The 20590-nt window shown below is 41.5% G+C and overlaps 2 protein-coding genes and 1 long non-coding RNA gene across 4 annotated transcripts; all 3 read left to right on the top strand.

Annotated features, from left to right (window-relative positions):
• On the top strand, window positions 1–4495 carry LOC123389722. The gene is made up of 4 exons (XR_006604369.1): window positions 1–1054; window positions 3202–3223; window positions 3994–4078; window positions 4311–4495. It is a non-coding gene; the product is annotated as an uncharacterized LOC123389722 (long non-coding RNA).
• Window positions 4496–4732: 237 nt separating this feature from the next.
• On the top strand, window positions 4733–10386 carry LOC123389708 (transport and Golgi organization protein 1 homolog). Of its 2 annotated transcripts, XM_045072061.1 has the most exons (9): window positions 4733–4900; window positions 5343–5406; window positions 6859–6904; window positions 7913–8014; window positions 8664–8724; window positions 8833–8868; window positions 8948–9015; window positions 9138–9232; window positions 10203–10386. In XM_045072061.1, exons 1-9 carry the CDS (start codon window positions 4742–4744, stop codon window positions 10298–10300), a joined length of 729 nt encoding a protein of 242 aa, XP_044927996.1. In that variant the 5' UTR covers window positions 4733–4741; the 3' UTR covers window positions 10301–10386. The 2 variants fall into 2 exon arrangements, with proteins under 2 accessions (XP_044927996.1, XP_044927995.1); XM_045072060.1 differs by lacking the exon at window positions 10203–10386 and having other exon boundaries at window positions 9138–9354.
• Window positions 10387–11462: 1076 nt separating this feature from the next.
• On the top strand, window positions 11463–20511 carry LOC101687971 (ERI1 exoribonuclease 2). The gene is given in 11 exon segments (XM_045071933.1): window positions 11463–12179; window positions 13550–13617; window positions 13703–13786; window positions 14296–14322; window positions 14325–14418; window positions 15337–15497; window positions 17722–17822; window positions 18331–18412; window positions 19051–19139; window positions 19345–20133; window positions 20428–20511. Coding segments are annotated over 11 exon segments (1602 nt in total). The 5' UTR covers window positions 11463–12156.
• The last annotated feature ends 79 nt before the right edge of the window (window positions 20512–20590 follow it).

Genomic DNA, 20590 nt, shown 5'->3' with positions numbered 1-20590 from the left:
TATTTTCTCTCATTAAAAAGTTAAATTTTATAGATGTTATTGCCTGATTTAATTACAATACTAAGAAATAGGAACAGCTTTTTAGAGATACAAAACTTCATGGATATCCTTAGGGCGTACATGATCACCTGTTATGCAAATCCTTATGTACTTCAAAAATCTGACATCTTGGACTATGATTCAGAAGCAAAGTGAGCATTGAAAAAAAAACATTAATGTTTTCAGAAACTAAGCCATAACTCGAATTTATTTTTATGGGAAAGTAATTACATATCATATTAATGAGCAGCCTCCCATCTCTCTCACTTATGTCCTAATCTATAAACATCTGTCCATATAACATGTTCATTTGTATCTCTAGTACATTATATTCATGCTTTCTCTCATTCTTCCAAAATTTTGGCTTTAGTTTTGGAAATGTTCCAAATAAGTTTATCCAGCTCCTTCATGGATGTACAAAAGAAGTCACTGACTTCTTACCTACTCTAAGTTTACATTGACTTGTGTATTTTATGTTGGCTTATAAATTCTCAAGTTCTGTTAGCTATAGAAAAAAATTTGCAATCTGCTTGTAGGTAAAGTAAAATCTCTTAAGATCTATTAGGTTTTGCCTACAACTTCAGTGTGTTATAATATATATGTGATCACAACATCTTTTCAAACAATACTGTTTGTTGATATTGGACAGAGGTAAGCAACAAGGAGACCATCACCATGGTAAGATGATAAACACACTCATCACTCCACAAAGTTTGCCCCAGCTCCTTGGCCATCCCTCTGTGCTCCTTCTCCTCCAGGAAGTGGTAGTTGAGAGGTATGCTTGCCTCCTGGAGGCCGGTTGAGGGTTTGTAAAGTTGATTCTCTGTGACAGATACACAGTAAATGTCTTTGAGATTCCTCATTGTCTCAAATGGTATTTCAGCTTGTCCTTTCCTTGCCTGACCATTTCTGTGTTGGCCCTGATGTGATTGAAGTTCTGTGGAAGCTTCTCATTTTAACTGCCTCCTTGGGAACCTGTGCCTTTCTCATTTACCTCTGGAGAACCATCCTCGCTGTAAGTATACTAATGTACCTTCTATACTTTAATTCATAAATAAGCAGAAAATTTTATAGTCACTTGAAATTTTTACGTCCATTCAGTACTACAGATTTCCCTCTAATATGTCAATTTTGATGCTCACCTAGATTGATGTAATTTTAAATTTCTATTGAAGTGCCTTCTTGATCCATGTTTGTTTGTTTTTTAAGTTCAAGCACAATTGGCAAACAGTGTAATGTGAGTTTCAGGTGTACAATATGACTCAGCAATTCTGTACATTTCTCAGTGCTCGCCACAAGAAGTGGACACTTATTCCCCTTCACCTCTTTCCCCCGTCCCTCCATCCACCTACCCTCCCACCCTTGTCTTCTTTAGAAATGTACTGTTGAATATGCATTTTTTGGGTGTTCTCCAGGTATCCTTCTGTTCTCTATCTCTAGTTTGAATCATCTGTGGTCTGAGAACATACTTCCTGTGGTTTCGATTCCTTTGGTGGTTCAGATATGTTGTGTGGCCCCAAATATGGCCTCTTCTTATTTTTTAAATTTCTTTTCAGCATAACAGTATTCATTGTTTTTGGACCGTATCCAGTGCTCCATGTAATCCATGCCCTCTCTAATACCCACCACCTGGGTCCCCCAGCCTCCAACTCCCTGCCCCTTCAAAACCCTCAGATTGTTTTTCAGAGTCCATAGCCTCTCATGGTTCACCTCCCCTTCCAATTTCCCTCAACTCCCTTCTCCTCTCCATCTCCCCTTGTCCTCCATGCTATTTGTTATGCTCCACAAATAAGTGAAACCATATGATAATTGACTCTCTGCTTGACTTATTTCACTCAGGAAGGCCAAACAGCAATTAGCTGGAGTAGAAGTCAAGACCAGCAATTCCAAGGGACTCATGGATGCCCCTCCAGGTTTCCCCCATGGTGCCGACCAAGCTTCCCTGTTTTATACAGATCACCTTATACCTTCCTTCCAACACAGCGTATGCTCCAATCTGAAGGTTCTCCCAGACCATTCTGTTGGCCACAAAATAGTCCCTTTGGGGTGCTACCAAGACCCTAACATCTACTTCCTTTTTCCCATTATGGAATCTCAAATTCTTCCCACAAGTTTCACTGCTAGTTCTCTTGGTTCTTCATCTCCAAAAAACTTAATGAGTGAAGCCAGACACAAAAGGTCACACATAATGATTCATGATTCCCCTCTGAGAGATTTGAGATCCACGCAACATGGATGCATCCCAGAAACATGCCCCATGAAAGACACTCAAGCACCCTTAGGATAGAATTCAGTGGAAAGAGGCACTCAACAAACTGATAGTTATGGGAATGTTTTGTGTTGTAATTAGGATGGTAGGAACCTGCACTAAATTCATCTGAAGACACAGAACAGCAATACTCTTATTACATACACACAAAAAGCAACCATGGGGCAGGCTGAAGGATCAGCCATGGTGGTAATCTTTTGATCTATAAATGTATCAAATCAATGCACTTTACACCTTATACTTGTATCTCAGTAAAGCTGGGGACAATGATTAAATTCTATCTCAATAAATATATACAATGAAAAAACAACTAATGACAAACTGAATGTTACTAACATAAAAAAAAACCTAGGAAAATGGTGAAATAATATCTTGTAAATGTCTGCATGATCCCTTGTCAACACTGAATAGGTTGAACATTAATTGAATAGAATTTGAATAGATTTAGGGGTCAAAAAGATGTCATACACACTTGTGCTCTTTATCAGAAATGGATTGTGAACTATGATGACTTAATCAGGAAATTCTAATTTTGTCTTTTTTTTTTTTAAGATTTTTATTTATTTGTTAGAGAGAGAGATACAGAGCATAAGCACAGGCAGACAGAGTGGCAGGCTAGAGGCAGAGGGAGAAGCAGGCTCCCTGCCGAGCAAGGAGCCCGATGTGGGACTCGATCCCAGGACACTGGGATCATGACCTGAGCCGAAGGCAGCCGCTTAACCAACTGAGCCACCCAGGCGTCCCATTGTCTTCTTTTTTAATCCTGTGAATTAATTCTGTTAAGCAAATGTTTTTGTAATATCTTTAGATTACAATTTCGGTATTTATGTGTACTATAGATTTTTACTCATATGTTTTGACATCCAGCTTACCCTTGTTTATTCCTCTCTTAGGTAAAGCCTCGACAATATGAAGGTAAGATATTCGGCTTCAGTTTTCTTTGCCAAAAATTCTCGGTATGGGTGTATGATGTGGGTATAATCTGACAAGGAATAACTATGGTGACTTCTGATGTCTCACTGACTTCTTAAGTCTTGAAAATGGTTCTCTTCCTCATGTGGAGTCTGAGTGACAATGTGGAGGGAGTTGCCCTAAGAGACCAGGAGGAGGAAGACCTTGTGGGACTAGGGAGAATACAAGGTGTAATTTTGCAAAGAGATGTTTAGGAGGCAAGTGATGATCACAGCCTGAAGTCTGGAGGGAGTACTTTGCCATGAGCTGGCTCTTGGTGAAATGTCAAGAGGAGAAAGCTCTCTTAGTCTAGCAAACAGGCTACACTCATAGAAGAAGGCATATATTGCCACGCAGAGCACATGTCATGGGAGAGGATCAAACCATGGTTTTGAGTCTGAAGTGGCGGGAGCCTTTCCTGCCAAGGGAAAATGAATTGAATCGAATGTGTGCCAGCGGGGATAATGGATAGTGTCTGGGGCTCATGGATTGTGGTGATTCTGTGGTGCTGGCTGTTGAAGGCCTGGGTGGCCGTCAGGCGCTTTGGAAACCGTCGAATGCCATTGTTCATCACTGTGAGTTCTTGCTTTCTTCAGGCACAGTGGGAATGCTAACAAGTTACTGACACCCACGTGTCAGAGAATGTGTCCCTTGTAGGATTATTCAATCCCCCTGGGATTATTCAGTGTCGCTGGTTTTGCTAATTATCTTAAAATTCTTTTTTCTCCTTTCAGTTACTTTAAACCAAATAAAAAAGAATATTGATGAGCTGCAAAAGGAATAAAGGGATATTGAAACATAGCCAGGTGGGAGGAGAAGGTATGTGTGCCCTTTCAAATATTTTTTGTGATTTCATTTTGGTTCCTTCCTCCTCATCTAGTTCATTCTATTGATCTATTTCATGGGATCCAAGGTGGTTTTTGAGTAAAAGAAGCTTCACAAATGTAGAGCACTGCCTCTCTCTTTGAGAAAGGAGTTACACATTGTTCGATAGGATTCTCTAACATGATGCTATTTTGGGATTCTGATTCCTTTTTCCTGTGCTTTACAGATCAGGGAAGCAAAGAAAGAAGCTCAAAGGAAGAGAGAACATAAGGTTTTCCTTGCCGAAATAAATAAATGCAAAGTAAGAATCCTTTCTTTGCCCAAATTGTGTTCTAACAATGGAAATAAAAATAATGAATTACTCTCATTATTTCTAAGATTGATTGATTTGAGAGAAGGAAAGAGTGAGGGGAGGGGGCATGAAGGAGAGAGAGAGAGAGAGAATCCCAAGCAGACACCATGCTGAGTGTGTAGCCTGATGCAGGGATCAATCCCATGACCCTGAGATGAGGACTTGAGGCCAATGAAAGCAGGAGTCAGACACTCCACAGACTGGGCCACACAGGTGCCACCCAAGCCCCATGGAATGAATCCTTGTGACTCATTCAATACATATATATATTTCCATATATTTTCTTGAAGGAGAACACAAAAAACATGGATGTCATCAATAAAAATTTGAAGGACACCCTTCGTCTTAAACAGGCTCTCTCAGAAGTTGTGAGAGCCAGAGATATCCAGACTGTGGATGTGGTAAGAGGTCGATGTTCGTTGTCCTGGAATGCTGCTCAGGAGGCTTTTGACTCAGTGTGGGAGGTGAGTGCAGTGTACCCGTGAGCTGTTTACACAGTAGAGAGTGGGCGTCTGGGCACTGCAGCTTCTACTGAACAGTGAGCTGTGATTTCACTTAGGACCACCATGATGAGGTTTGCCACTTCAAGGTCTAGGAAGTATGGTTTATTTCACAGTTGGGTAATCTTCACATCATTCAGCGCTGCCCTCCATGTTATGTAGAAAATCGCACAAAATACGTGAGCGCTGAAGGGTGACAGCAGGTCCAATTATATAGTAGAAGAGTTTTTTTTATATCTGTTCCACTGAGAAAGCCATTTGTGCGTTTTCTGAAATGAACCAGTTTCCTTATCTCCTTATTTCATTTCCCCTTATTCTATTTATGCCTCAAGGGATTTCTTTATTGCCTCTATGATGCTGTCCTGCTAGGTGCCCTCATAGGTCTTTTCTTAAATCTGTCTTAAAGGTCCAAGATGAATTGGATGACGACGAGCTGAGAGCCTTGACATGCAAAAACCAAGAACTGAAAGGTATGTTTTTTGGGGGGAGGAAATCTCCATAGGGTGGCAATGAGTTTGCCTCAGGCAGGGAAAGAATCCCTTCCTGCCTTCATGATCTTGCCCTTCTCCTTCCCCATCAAAACCAAGTTCTCAGGTCATGGCACAAACACACAAAAGGAATCTTATCCTTTACAAAAAGCAAAAAGTTCCTGGAAGACCGGTATAATGCCCTGAGTTATCAGAAAACAGCTAAAGAAGCCGAATTGAACCTGCTAAGGAAGAAAGTGAATATGGTAGTGGAGTTCACTGAACAACAATAACGGACTGCAGAAGACTAAGCTCTTGCTGTGTTGTCCTAAATACGTTTGTATAAATTTATGTGGCGGCAAGTCTAGATAACTGTATTTGGAACTTCCGGAATTGGATCTTAGAGTACTTTTACCAAATGCATTTTGTAGAATTGTGCCTGCCCTTCTATTTTGATATGTGTAACCTGCATTTTCCTTTCTGTTCTAAGGACTTGCCACACGTTGTTGTGTGATTCACTGAGGTAGAAGGGGGTAGGTAGCATCATTAATCACTTGGATACCTGGATCCCCTCTGGGTCAGTCTACACTGTCCTTTCAGGTTCACTCATATCACGTGATCTTACCACTCCTGCATTAGGTCCAATTCTTGTTCAGCATGAGACTTGGGTTCAGAATGTGGACAGAACAATGGAATTCTCTTCCTGCAGAAACCAGGAAAGTTTCTTTGTGGAAAGTGGGCTGGGGCTCCAGCAATCCTGGGTCCCTTCATCTGGTGCACAACTGGGATCATTCGGTACAGCCCAGTCGCTAAGAAGGTCAGGGTATTTCCTGTCCACGTGATTTACTTTTTTTTAGAAAGGACTGTACATTTACCTATTTGACAGAGAGAGACACAGTGAGAGAGAGAACACAAGCAGGGGGAGTGGGAGACGCAGAAGCAGGCTTCCCACCGAACAGGGAGTCCAATGTGGGGCTCGATCCCAGGGCTCTGGGATCATGACCTGAATCAAATACTTTTAAGCAGATACTTAATGATCAGGCCACTCTTGTGCCCCTCCACATGATTTTCTAGGTGGAACTCTCCCGGATCCCATCCAAATCCTGCAGTCATACTAAGTCTCATCTTTGCTTGTTGCATTCCAAACTGTCCCCAAAAGGTTGCTTGTTCATTTACTTTGTATTCCCTCGCCTGTTCCAGAATTCACTGATGTGTCTTGGAGAGATTGGCTCCCACTGCCAGGCTGGCTTTCTCCTAGGCTTCCTAGTTCTCCATCTGTTTCTCATGTTTCCTCATGTGCTCTAGAAATTTCACAAGTTTGCTGTCTTGTCCAGTGTTTCCTTTTGTTTCTCAGGAGGAGATCAGGACGGTGGAGGCCCTCATTCCTGTTGAAAAGCAAAACTGTTCCCTGCCTTCCTTGGAGACTCAGCTTTGTGTTATTTCTTCCCTCTCCAGGGGTAGGGGCCGCTCTCTCTCACAGGCACCTGAGTTCTGTTCATTGGTAAGTTCTTGGGGCGGGTCTAGTGTCCTCACCAACTTTCTCTCTTCAACACCATATGCCTGAGCCAGACATTGACTGTGGGTCCAGAAGACATTTGCTGAAAGTTAACATTTTCTGAAGGGTAGTTGAGAGGCCAGAAGCAGATGCTCATGTCCTTCTCTTTCTAGAGGGTTTGTCTCAGTTTCTAAAGTCTTTCTGCACGTGATTCTTGACATGTGTCCTGTTGAAACCTTTGAATCAACACCATGAACAAGAGTCTGAGGCAGCCCAGCAAACCAACTTTGCTAACATCACCGTTTGCTGCCTTCACCATCCATGAACTTGGTCTTGTATTCGAGGTTGACTCAATGGAGTTGACAGTTTTCCATCTGAAGTCTGGTCCCTGGACAAAAGACCCTGAGTATTTGACAGTTCACATGGATTATTTGAGGACCTATTTTTGGCAGTACGGTTGGCCTTTTCCTACACCAGGATCTTTCAAGAGGGGGCAGGGATTGTACTTCTCAAGCCTAGAGATGTGTGGGAGTGAGTTTCCATGCTAGTGAAGCCCTATTCTAGAAGGTTCCTTTTGGGCTGTGTTGCCCAACCTTGGTCTGAGGATCAGGGCTCCCCATGGAGGTGTGAGACTAATGATGGGCCACTGCTTCATCCTAATGGGTGTGGCTGGTCAGGCTTGGCTTTTCACTTTAGACTGAAATGGGCCTTCACCGTCTCAACCTGAAGACCAACTCTGAGAGGGCACAGAGTGCAATGTTATTTGGTGACATGGTGAATGAATTGAAGTAGGGAAGTATAAAGACAGTCCCGATTGGAGGGAACTTGGCAGCAGCCAGAGTTTGATTGTCGTTGAACCCTAAATGGGGCCTCCATTCATCTCCCTGTTGTGTTGTCAGTCTATGCTTTTAGCGGGGACATTCCAACCTAGGCCATCAATTATGATTGGGAGGGTAAATGGCAGAAATTCAGGACCTTGTCTCCTGGACAATGTACATAACTTTCCCATCTTAGGAATTTAGAAGAGACCATTAACGAACTGAATGCAACCAGGAATGGGCTGTCAGCTGCCGAAGATAATCTGAAGGAGACCAAAGAAGAAATGGAGAACTATAGGTAAGTCCAGACACTACCTACTTCTGGCTCCTGAAATCCCTGTTCCCTTTGGATTTTTCATCTTGTACATTACTAGTACCCAGGATATATACACAAAAATTCAGAGGATATATCCAGAGAGAATTAACAGCCACAGAAATATAAGGAACAAAACAATTACATTACTAAACATGTCCTGATCCCCAGCGCTGGCGTGACTCTGTGGAAACTGACTCCGCACCAGTGTCCTTGGTGTCACTTGTCCTAATCTTGAGGAGAGCAGTTTGTCCTAGGATGAATCTTACCTATAAACGTTGTAGTGCCATCTGATGGTGATGGTTTTTGCAACCCTGAGAACCATGGCGAGGATAGAAGTTCAAGGAGAATAGAGCTTCATGACCAAAGACACTTGTCATGTGATAACTGAGGGAAGGATTGAAAATGGGTAAGGAAATTATTCAATTCTGAACCTGCAGGCCTAGGAAAACGATTAAGAAAGGCTGTAACAATAGCTTTGATCCTACTGTCCAGTTATAATGAGGTGAAAGTGGTTCTTGTGTCGGGATCTGATGTATGAGGGGACTGATAGAGGAGGTTGGTCACTTGGGTAGATGATGGAAAAATCACACCCCATGTTGGGTTTTGTCTGATGAAAACACTTGTCCCTCAGACAACAAGTGGAAGACATGCAACATCAGCTTTCAGAGGCGGAGTTCACCTTCCAAGGCCAGGTAACCTGAGTTGTGCCCAACACACTGACCCCTTGGCGCCCCCTGCAGGTGACGGTAGTGGCCCTTAGAGCCCTGAACATGGGCTTTTGGTGTGTTGGCTTTTTTCAGATCACAGTACAGGAGAGGAATGCTGTGGCTAACTGGGTAAGTGTTTTCCTTTTCCTCGTCTTCTCTTGGGGCACAGTCTGGCACATCCGATGATGGCTGTGTTTTTCTCCCCCAGATGAAGGTTCGGGATTGGGAGAGGAGGATAGTGCAGCAGAGGAGGGAGAACGCCTACCTGAAACACAGGTGTGAGAGTTTGACGTGCGTTATTACGGTGTTTGGAGGGGTGACGGCTATCCGATTTAGTGCCTAGGAGAGGACGTGGTGTTGTATTTCTTAGAGATGTCCATTCTTTTTCTGTGTTTAAGCCTGCGCATGATGGAAGGGGAGATGCTGCCTGTGGGACCCACGCGGCGCAGACCAATGCCAGGAAGGCCTGAGTTGCTGAATCCTCTGTGGCAAGGTAGGGAGCACAATTTGAAATGCAGCAGCCTGATTTCTGCTCTGAAACCACACGGTGTCCTTCCCCTTCCTGTGTGTTTTCGCTGTGTGTCCTGGAGAGAATGACAAGCACTAAGGACTGCAGGTTGTCTGAAGGGGTGACAGGAGGGTGTTTCCTCATATGCCCCCAGAGAACAGGACACTTGCCCCTGTGACAGGTGGAGCTCACGCCCCTCCACACCTTCCCCCTTGCCACCACCTGCTGAAGAGCTGCGCCTGAGAAGGTGGGAGCCAAGCTCCCTTCCCACCTTGACTCAGTGGTCAAGCCTTGGGGGAAAAAAAAACTTATTTGTGAAAAAGGGCATTTATTTGCTCGTCATGGAGGTTCCTATATTTTTGTTTTATTTGTAAGCTATAGGACCATATTCATCAGTGAAATATATTTTACTCCTCTCCTGTTATCGGTGCAATGCCATAGCTTTATTGCTCAAAACAATATGTTTTGTGACTATACAACTGTCAAAGTCCATTTCTTCCCTGAAATGTTTACTCATTGGCCAGTCACACATGCTAGGTCTCATCTATAGTCTGGAAAAATGAACCATCCTTTGTGGCCTGAGAAGAGAACGTGGGCCGTTCATGGTGGGGGTTTGTGGATGTCACCCACCCAACGCTATTCTCACTTAGATGTTTCAACTATGAAGAAAAAGTGACTTGCCTGATGTGTGTTGAGCACCCCAATTTTAGTGTTGATTTTAGCCAGTTGTACCCCAACCTGTCCACTCGTGATGGATTATTTATGGAAACCCTGGAAGCAGGGTCCTGGAGTGACTCCTGCACAAGTCAGGTGACTGGTGTCTCTCTTAGCAAAGGAGTCACTTGAGTCACGTGGGAAACCCTCTGATAAGGGACCCGAGTGTGGCAAAGAGTGAAAGATGGGAGAAGAAGGCATGGAGGGCATGCAAACCACAATAAACCTCTGTCTGATCCAGCACCTAGACCCAGGATGAACAGCCGCACCGGCCCTCAAAAGGACCCAGAGATGGCTACGGTAAGTGCTGTGGGCATTTTTAGTTGTGTCCCTTTCTGAAATGTATTGCAGTGTGGACCGCACCCTGTCCTGGCCTTGTGGTCTTGCATGTGATCTACGATCATCCCTTTCAGAGTGAACACCATTCACCCAGGAGCCTCTGGGCTTCTCCCTTAGAGATCCTCAATTTCATGCTTCCTCCCAAAGCTGTAGATGCTTAGAGACACGTGACGCTAGGATGCTCACCTCATGCGTGTGTGTGTGTACGTATGTATTTAAATAACTCGAGGAGGATGATGTCTCACTCCACAGTGAAGTCAGCTAGTCTGGCTGGGTTTGTGGTTTGCTTTCTTGCGGGAGAAGGAGCATTTTTGGTTTTGCCTTTCTTCGCTTTTACCTTCAGCATTTGTTTCACAACAAACCAATTGTAAAAGCAGCACACCCCAAGCAAAGTGGCACAGCTAAGCTCCTTCCCCAAGAACTACACTAAGCATGAAGACCCCCATAGCTTTGAATTGTGTCAGTGAAAATCTGCGCTTTATCTTGATTTTGTGCATCAAGTAGCAAAATCTGTCTTGAGATATGAGAAAACCTAACAAAGGTTATTTTGGGGAGTCTGGAAACGCTTCCAATCCCCATCACCTCCCTCCACCCCCAGCATAAATCAATAAATGCTTCTTTGCTACTTTCCTATAGTGGGGGAAACCTGTGTATAATGTCTATGTATTGTCTGTCTTCGGTCTCTCTACACTGGAACGAAGTAGTAACCTCTTTATTCACTGACGTTCCTCAACTGCCTAGGGCAGTGCCCAGCACAGGAGAGACAACAGAAACCTGATAACTGAAGGGATGGCCCACGTATATTCAATTCTCAGTACAGCGCAGGGACGCTCATCAGCCTTATTATTCCCTTACTGGCGTGGCATGTAAACTGCACGAGGGCAGGGACTTTGGGGTTCGTGCACTGGGCTTTCCCCTGAACTGGCATACATACAAAAGACTCAATTAAGCATTTGTTGAGTGAACATTCTTTTTGGGTCCCAAGCACCACCCCAGTTTTAAAGAGCCGTATCAGCCCTGAGGTAGGTGGCATTAACATCATCGTTCCCATTTTACGGACTGGAAAGCAGGATTGCGAAAGGACAGTGGGTGGATGAGGCTAACCGTCCGCCTCCAGGGCAGGCAGGGCCGGGAAGGCGGCTGGGGGGCGGCCTGGCCCCTCCGCACCTCCCCGGGCCGCCCACTGGGGCTCCTCGTTACTCACCTTGGCCTCGGGCTGCCTCTCCTCCAGATCCCGACGGGCTCTCATCGCCTCAGCCGCCCCGAGCAGCATGTTCGGGGCCCTCCTCCTCTTCCTGCCCTTCTTGGGGTGCCCCCCGCTCCTCTCCCTCTCGGGATCCATGCGGCTGTGGAGAAAGACCAGCGAGACCCGCGAGAGCTGAGGAAACGCCGCCTCCGGACGGGTGAGCAGGCGGGGCTTCGACAGCCTACAGCCTTCCTCAGATCCTCGCCTAAATTCAGTGCACGGAGCTCTCCCAGCCCTCCCGGAGAAGCGAGAGCGCTCACTATCCTCCCTGCGCCGCGGCGGAGAAAACCGCACCGACACCAACGGTTTTACCGTCCGCGCTGAGGCCGGATTCGAAACGGTTCCCCAACGGCGCAAACGCGCCTCCGCCCGTTGAAAAAGAGGGAAAAAGTTGCTGCCAAGACGACTTCCCTGCAAAAAATCACTCCCCGCGCCCCCGAGCCCCGAAAACACCGAAGAGAAGCCGGGCACACAGCCGAAGCCGCAGCCGCCGCCAACCGCCTCAGTCGCAGCAAAGCCGCCGCCGCAGCCACGCGTTTGAGGAACGGACCGGAAGTGGTGGTTTAACGACTTCCGGCAGTTGGGCACGGAGGAGTCAGGAGTGCCGGGAATGGCGACCAAGAAGCTTGCGCGGTACGCGAGGGGTTTCTGGGCTGAGGGTGGCTCCTGGTCGAGCGCTGGCGCCCGCAGCCGGCCTGGGAAGTGCGCATCCGCGGGGTCAGCTTTCATTCTCTGCAGCCCAGGCGTCTCCGACCTGCACTGTCTGCCCCGGACTGAAAGGTCTCTGCTTGGATCTCGGTCTCGAGGTTCTCAGGCCGCCCTCTGCGCGAGGGTGGAAGAACCAGGGTTCGGACTGGGTGGCCTTGAGCCACTGTCAGCCCTTTCTAGGCCTCTGGAAACGAACTGGACGTGACGCGCCTGGTAGGCCGTTCCGAGGTCTCAGGCAGCCCCCCACACCGTCAAGCTGTTCACCCTACCACTTGCTAGTGACCCGTTAAAGTCGTGTTGTGATTTATTGTAGCCTTCTCCCTGATTCCTGGTCACGCTGTACACATTTCTGATTTCGAAAGAACTGTTGTAATGTAGTGGTAAATAGCGTGGGCTTCAGAGTTGGTCGATTCTGCTTTCACATACCAAATCTGTGTTCTTTGGCGAATTACTGAATCCGTTTTCTCATCCAAAGAATAGAGAGAGCAACAATCCTACAGTTCTTGACGATTAAGTGAGATCACTAGAGCTCAGTGCTTGCTATGTAGTAAGAAATTAGATAAATGTTCGCTGTTATTCCCAACTCCTTGCATTTCCCATCACAGGTCTTAAAACAAACAAAAACGGCAACAGGAAGTGTCCGCTAGTTAAGCTTGACCTGTTCCTCGAAGTAGTTGTCTTACTTAACACCTAAGGAAGCTCATCCCTTTCTGTGAATTCAAGTATTGCCTTTGCGGATCCTTTGTCATGTATTACCTTATAGTAGTTTACCATGGGGGTCTACTTTCTTTACCCAGCTGTAATGTGGAGCTCCTGGAAGACTGGATCTTCACTATCTCCTCAGAACTGGTCTGTGCACATAGCAAGGGCTTGAAAAATGAAAAGGCGGAAATAAGCTTTTCAATGCATCTTTACCTCTGCAATCACTCACGTTCCTCAGTATTTACTGTCAAATAAGGAAAGCAGAAGGAATTACTCTTAAGTTTGCAAATATGAACTTTGAGGCTCATGCAGGTAAAATGACTATTAAAAATTTATTGACTGTCAAAATCAAAAGAGATTTTGGCAGTCAATATAAGAACCAAGGTCTTCTGTACCCTCAGGGCAAATAATACATTATATGTTTATAAAAAATAATTTAAAAAAAAACAAGGTTGTCTGCTCTCAAAGTTGTTCAATTTACAGTCTCTCACATTAATACATTAATAATGAGGGTTATAACATTAGTTTGTTAACATATTCAAACAGGACTATGAATGCTTTTGTTGAACATAATTGGTTGTTCTACATTTTAGGCAGCTTGGATTAATTAGAAAAAAGTCAGTTGCACCAGCAAATGGAAATCTAGGAAGAAGCAAATCCAGTAAGTATTGTGCTTCATTTCTTTACATTTTGTATCCTTGCACTTTTAATGCTGATAAACTATAAGGATACCCTTTGTTTTGCAGAGCAGTTGTTTGACTACTTAATTGTCATCGATTTTGAGTCAACATGTTGGAATGATGGGAAACGCCACCAGAGCCAAGAAATAAGTAAGTCTGGACTGCCAGTGGCCAAAGCTAGCCCAAGAGGAGTCACTGTAATAGATATAAAGTAGTCAACAATTAGTTTAAAGGAAATAAGATACCCTATGAATTGGTAGTTTACTATAAAACCTGACTTGACAAAAAAAGAACAAAAATCTAACATCTAAAAGTATATAAAATTATTTTAGAATTTCATACAAAATCTCAATTGTATAGGGACAGAAAAAATACCTTTGCTAAAAGAAATACATTTTAACTTCCATATGGTCTTAATATTTAATTGTAGAAATATTTCAAGAGTTTTAAATAGATACAACTTTAATATTCTGATTTAGTCTTTGGTACAATTTTATTATAACTATTATATCACACTGCTTTGGTCATTTTAATATGCTTTTACTGAACTAGTGACTGTCTAATAATGCTATATGATGGTTAAATATGTTTAATTTAGAGTGATGACAGCATTATTTTAACAATTATATATTCAAGTGTCAATTGAATTTTTCGTGTAGTTGAATTTCCAGCAGTATTGCTGAATACATCACTGGGGAGATTGAATCTGAGTTCCATGCTTATGTTCAGCCTCAAGAACATCCGATTCTTTCTGAATTTTGCATGGAACTGACAGGCATAAAATAGGTATGCCCTTTTCTTTTCCCTACCTCTCTTCTCATCCTGCCTCCCCCCCCCCAAAACAAGAAAGTATGATGCAAATATTAAAATTCAGAAATCAGGGGCACGTGGGTGGCTCCGCTGCCTGAGTGGCTGGCTCTTGATTTCAGCTCAAGTCATGATCTAAAGGTCCTGGGGTCGAACCCCGCATCGGGCTCCAACTTCAGTGGGGAGTCTGCTTTAAGAGTTTCCCTCCCTCTCCTCACCCTGCACATGCTCTCTTTCCCTCTCAAAAAATAAATAAATCCTTAAAAAAAGATAAATAAAATTCAGAAATCAGTTTTTAAAAGAAAATTTAAAAAAGTATATACCATTTGAAATTAGATTTATGTACTGATAGAAATAATGTTCCCTCCAGAACTCTGTTGGAGTCTTTAAAAATGAGAATAGTGTTGTAAAAATGAATATCAAACTTATTTCATGGAAATTAAATTAATTTCATGGAAATCAGTCAGGATTTAATTACTATGTTTCTGTGTGATTTTAGGTAGAGCAGCCTAATTTTTCTTATCTTGCAGAGTTCTAATCATTATATTATCTCTCTTCCATGTGTTTTAGCATCTTTTTCTAAATTCTGGCAGTCAGAAGCTTTTTTTTTTTTAAAGATTTTATTTATTTTTGAGAGACAGAGAGAGAGAGAGAGAGAACGAGTTGGGGTGAGGGGCAAAGGGAGAACCAGGGGAGCAAGGAGCCCAATGTGGGACTTGATCCCAGGACCCTGGATTATGACCAGTGCCAAATGCAGATGCTTAACCAACTGAGCCATCCAGGTGCCCAGAACCTCTTCTTTTTTACATGCCTCTTTAGTGCTTAATTTTGTGCTAATGATGTATTCAATAATTATGGAATTCAATTGTTAAATTCAGATTTTGTAACTTTACTCGGGCTCAAGTAGATGAAGGAGTCCCTCTGAGAATTTGTTTATCTCAGTTCTGTAAATGGGTTCAGAAGATTCAGCAACAGAAGAAAATTATTTTTGCTACTGGGATTTCAGATCCGCCTAATTCCGAAGTAAAATTATGTCCATTTGTTACTTGGTCAGGTAAAAAACAGGTTGTATCTATCAAGCATAAATGAGTGGGATAACCACTGTGAATTCTTTATCTGTAGTAAGAATTGTACTTGTTAACCTCTTAGGACTTGAAAAGAAATCTCAGTGCCTAACAAATATTAACCAAGGAAAATAAATTTATTCATATTTTTCAAATTTTACCATCCTGTGATACTTTAAAATTTTTTAAGACTTAACACTAAGAATTTTTCTAGATTGTACTTCTCTATTCTTCTGCTTGAGGCAAAGATGATTTAGTGAAAACTCTTATGCTAATTTCTACAACCTTGAATTAAAAAGAGTCTTTATTCCCCTCACATCCTTTGCTTATACTTTCATATTGGGGAAAAAATGGGCCATTTAAGTAGATCTTTTGTATGCCTATGATACAGCATTGCAATTAATAGTCATTGATAGCAAGGCTGTGCCATTGTTAGTGATATTTTTGGTTTTAGGTTTCTATAAGATGTCTGGTTTCTCAATTACATTAGTATTTTCTAGAATGTTGAAAGCAGATAACCTTCTCCAGGCTTGTAACTTGATACCTTACTCTTCTTTCTGAGATACTCAGTGTGTTTAATTGGGTGTTTAAGGAATCATTTTGAGACTTAGTTACCAACCTTATTTCTTAATAGTAAATTACGTAAAGTGAATAATTGTTAGATATTAACAGCAATTAAATCCTGTTTCGTTTTATATAGTATATTGTTATAGTATATACAGTATAGTTTATATTCTTTATATAGTACATATTATACTTTTGTATATAGTATGTTATGATTGTATACTATATACTCATAAAACGTATATAAATTTATATATATATAAATGTGTCATTTTAAAATTTTAATTTATTTTTACATTTGTATCTTTAGGGTAAATACCCAATAGTGCAATTGCTGGGTCATAGGGCAGTTCTATTTTCAACATTTTGAGGAACCTCCATGCTGTTTTCCAGAGTGGCTGCACCAGCTTGCATTCCCACCAACAGTGTAGGAGGGTTCCCCTTTCTCCGCATCCTCGCCAGCATCTGTCATTTCCTGACTTGTTGATTTTAGCCATTCTGACTGGTGTGAGGTGATATCTCATTGTGGTTTTGATTTGTATTTCCCTGATGCCGAGTGATATGGAGCACTTTTTCATGTGTCTGTTCGCCATCTGGATGTCTTCTTTGCAGAAATGTCTGTTCATGTCTTCTGCCCATTTCTTGATTGGATTATTTGTTCTTTGGGTGTTGAGTTTGCTAAGTTCTTTATAGATTCTGGACACTAGTCCTTTATCTGATATGTCGTTTGCAAATATCTTCTCCCATTCTGTCAGTTGTCTTTTGATTTTGTTAACTGTTTCCTTTGCTGTGCAAAAGCTTTTGATCTTGATGAAATCCCAGTAGTTCATTTTTTCCCTTGCTTCCCTTGCCTTTTGCGTTGTTCCTAGGAAGATGTTGCTGCGGCAGAGGTCGAAGAGGTTGCTGCCCGTGTTCTCCTCAAGGATTTTGATGGATTCCTTTCGTACATTGAGGTCCTTCATCCATTTTGAGTCTATTTTTGTGTGTGGTGTAAGGAAATGGTCCAATTTCATTTTTCTGCATGTGGCTGTCCAATTTTCCCAGCACCATTTATTTTTTAAGATTTTATTTATTAAAAAATAAAAAATAAAAATTAAAAATTAAAAAAAGATTTTACTTATTTACTTGACAGAGATCACAGGTAGGCAGAGAGGCAGGCAGAGAGAGGAAGGGAAGCAGGCTCCCTCCTGAGCAGAGAGCCCAATGCAGGGCTCGATACCAGGACCCTGGGATCATGACCTGAGCGGAAGGCAGAGGCTTTAACACATTGAGCCACCCAGGCGCCCTAAATGTGTCATTGATATAAATATTATATTTTATGTGCTATTTCTTTCTAAATCTTACATAATATTTCAATATTTTATTTATAAATTATTTATATTTATATCTTTATATTATATATTTCATATTATATTATTTGTATATTATGTTATATATTTATATATAAATATATATTTTATATCATATTATATATTTTATAGATAACATAATGTATTATACATTATATTATTTATATATAATATATTTATGTATAAATATATTATATTATTTATATTATATATTATATATTTATAGTATTAAATTTATATTTATAAATATAAAAACTGCTAGCATTATTGAATTTGTTCTATTTTAATATAGTTAATGCAGACTGGGACCTGGGGGTTTGCCTGGAGTGTGAGTGTAAAAGAAAACAGCTGATAAAATCCATGTTCTTAAATTCTTGGATTGATCTCAGAGTAACTTAAAAGGTAAGGGTCAAAAATGGGGTCATGGTCTCTTTCCTTCTATGGAAAAATGATTAAACTTCATCCCATGCAAGGGTAGAATTACTATAAATAAATATTTTTTTAACTTTAAACTTTCACATAAATACATTTTTTAAAGGTTGTATTTATTTATTTGACAGACAGAGATCACAAGTAGGCGTAGAGGCAGGCAAAGAGAGAGGGGGAAGCAGGCTCCCCACTGAGCAGAGAGCCCGATGCAGGGCTCGGGGCTCGATCCCAGGACCCTGGGATCATGAACTGAGCCAAAGGCAGAGGCTTTAACACACTGAGACACCCAGGCACCCCCATAAATACATTTCTTAAAGAACGTAAAAATGACAATAAAATAAGCATATTCCGAATCTAATAGAATGAAAAATTATGAAAAGTAAGTGGTTAATACATAGTTTTTTTTTTTTGCTTTTTTTTGTTTAATACATTGTTTTTCTAATAGTAACTTTTTTTGGATATGTTTCTTTTATTCGGTTAGATTTTCTATAGAAGAAAACCAAAAGGACTGAGCGGTGCCCTGCAGGAAGTGGGAATAGAATTCTTAGGACGAGAACATTCTGGTTAGTATAAATTGAAAGTAATTTTATTATGTAAGTTTTCTTATTTCTACAGTCTTTCATATGAATCTCATATTTTTGGTGATGTCATTCAATTTTATTATGTAAGTTTTCTTATTTCTATAGTCTTCCATATGAATCTTGTATTTTTGGTGATGTCATTAATAAGGAGTATCCTTTCAGGCTAAAGAAGTTCCTAGTCTATACAATTCAAAGATGTCTGACTTTCAAATTATACTACCATAACGTAATATAAGATAAAGACTGACATCTAGTGGCTTTCTGGTTGCTAAAAAGAATGAGAATTAGCTACATCAGATGGAGATTAAACACCCAAATTAGTGAATTAGTGAAAAAACTGAATAAGACCGTTAGATTATTCATAAAGCATGGTCCCTACAGAATGTTGCTTGCATTTTTTTGAACTGCAACAAATTTTTATCTCCTCTGTAAATGTGGGAGATCTTGTCTTTTGTTGGTAAGCTTGCCACAGCATTTGCTAGTCCAATTTATCACAATTAAAATTAGTAGATGATCATAAAACTAATAGTATGTTCCAATGTTAATTATGATTTCTTATTTTTGCTATATTTCTTTACACTGTTACTATTAAATTCAGTGTTTGTTTTCTATTTCCTCAGGGTTGGATGATTCTCGGAATACTGCCCTGCTTGCTTGGAAAATGATCAGGGATGGTTGCTTAATGAAAATTACAAGGTCCTTGAACAAGGTTGGTGGTGTCTTGCCTCTTTATCCTGTCATCTCAAACTCCAGAAGTAATCGTAGGTTCATTGAAATATAGATATCATGTGTGGAATCTTTGATAAATCATTGAATGATGACATTTTTCTTTTTTGTCAAATCATATAATGTGTACTAAAGAGATTATGAATGCATAGTTTCTAAAGCTGTTGGGTTTGTCTGTGGAATCATAGGTTCCCACTAAGAAGACTTCCAGCGTTTTCACCAGAAATTTGAATACGAATCAAGTTGAAGAAAGGTCAGCCTGCAACAGTAGCATTCAGGGTCTGAGCATATATGATAGGGAGCTTAAAAATACGGTAAATTCTCATGAAAAAGTTCAAATGAGGTCAGTTGGTGTAAATTCTCCTATAAAGGTACAGCAAGACCACCTCCAACTAAAAAGCAATGTAAAAGCAGGTCTTCATAATGCCAAAAGCTATTTCTCTCTTTTTAATACAAAGTCCTCTACTTCTGTGGAGCAGTTGCCGTCTGCCAGCTTGAATACACCTATGCAGAAGCACATAAGAAACGAACACCTTGCATTTAGTACCAAATCTAAGTCTTCAGCAATTGGTTCAGAATTGGTACTTGTATCAACTACCATTTCATCTGTTAATCATGTTTCTGATACGGAAATGAGTTCTGCTCTTGATTGTTTACCTATGTTGGCTGATTGGGAGGATGTAGCTTTACTGCCAGCATCTCAGCCTGAGCAAAGTATAGATTGTATACCTTCCACTGGTGACTCAAACTTAGATACTTCATTTAATTCTATAGAAAGATTAATGGCTTTAAAAGAAGGCACAGAAGAAACCCCTCAAAAATCTGGGACCTCTTCCCAAAAAGTTAGAATTCTTGCATCCTTTTATGTTCTCTCATTGCTATATCTGTACCTCATTTCCTATGATTTCTGGCCATTTATGACCTTCAAACTACTACGTTTTGGTATATTTAAGAAGTTAACCTATAGGGGTACCTGGGTGGCTCAGTGGGTTAAAGCCTCTGCCTTTGGCTCAGGTCATGATCTCAGGGTCCTGGGATCGAGCCCCGCATCGGGTTCTCTGCTCAGCAGGGAGCCTGCTTCCTCCCTCTCTCTCTGCCTGCCTTTCTGCCTACTTGTGATTTCTGTCTGTCAAATAAATAAATAAAATTTAAAAAAAAAGAAGTTAACCTATAATCATACATTTTTATAAACAAGGCTTTCTCAACTATGGAACTAATTAACATGTTGAGCCATACAATTTTTTGCTATGTGGGACTGTCTTGTGCATTAGAGGATACACAGGAGCATCCCTGGCCCAAATTGTTGCCAGACATTTGCCCTGGGGTCTAAATCACTTCTATCTGAGAAGCTGTAGTTGGACTGGCCCTGTTCCTTACCTTTTCCACATTGGTCCATTCGTCCAGGACATCTTTAGCAAAGTTGAAATACTCTGG

The sequence above is a fragment of the Mustela putorius genome, unplaced genomic scaffold (assembly GCF_011764305.1).
Source record: "Mustela putorius furo isolate JIRA1106 unplaced genomic scaffold, ASM1176430v1.1 tig00004007_pilon_pilon_pilon, whole genome shotgun sequence".
NCBI lineage: Eukaryota > Metazoa > Chordata > Mammalia > Carnivora > Mustelidae > Mustela > Mustela putorius.
Note: the sequence above shows the minus strand (reverse complement) of the source record. Positions and strands in the feature narration are given on the sequence as shown.

Excerpts from the sequence above, each read along its gene's own strand:
- LOC123389708 (XM_045072060.1), top strand. The coding sequence starts at position 4,742 with ATGGATGTCATCAATAAAAATTTGAAGGACACCCTTCGTCTTAAACAG. Across the intron at positions 6,905-7,912 it reads CACCTGAGTTCTGTTCATTG|GAATTTAGAAGAGACCATTA; the intron begins GTAAGTTCTTGG and ends TTCCCATCTTAG. Across the intron at positions 8,869-8,947 it reads GGAATGCTGTGGCTAACTGG|ATGAAGGTTCGGGATTGGGA; the intron begins GTAAGTGTTTTC and ends TTTCTCCCCCAG.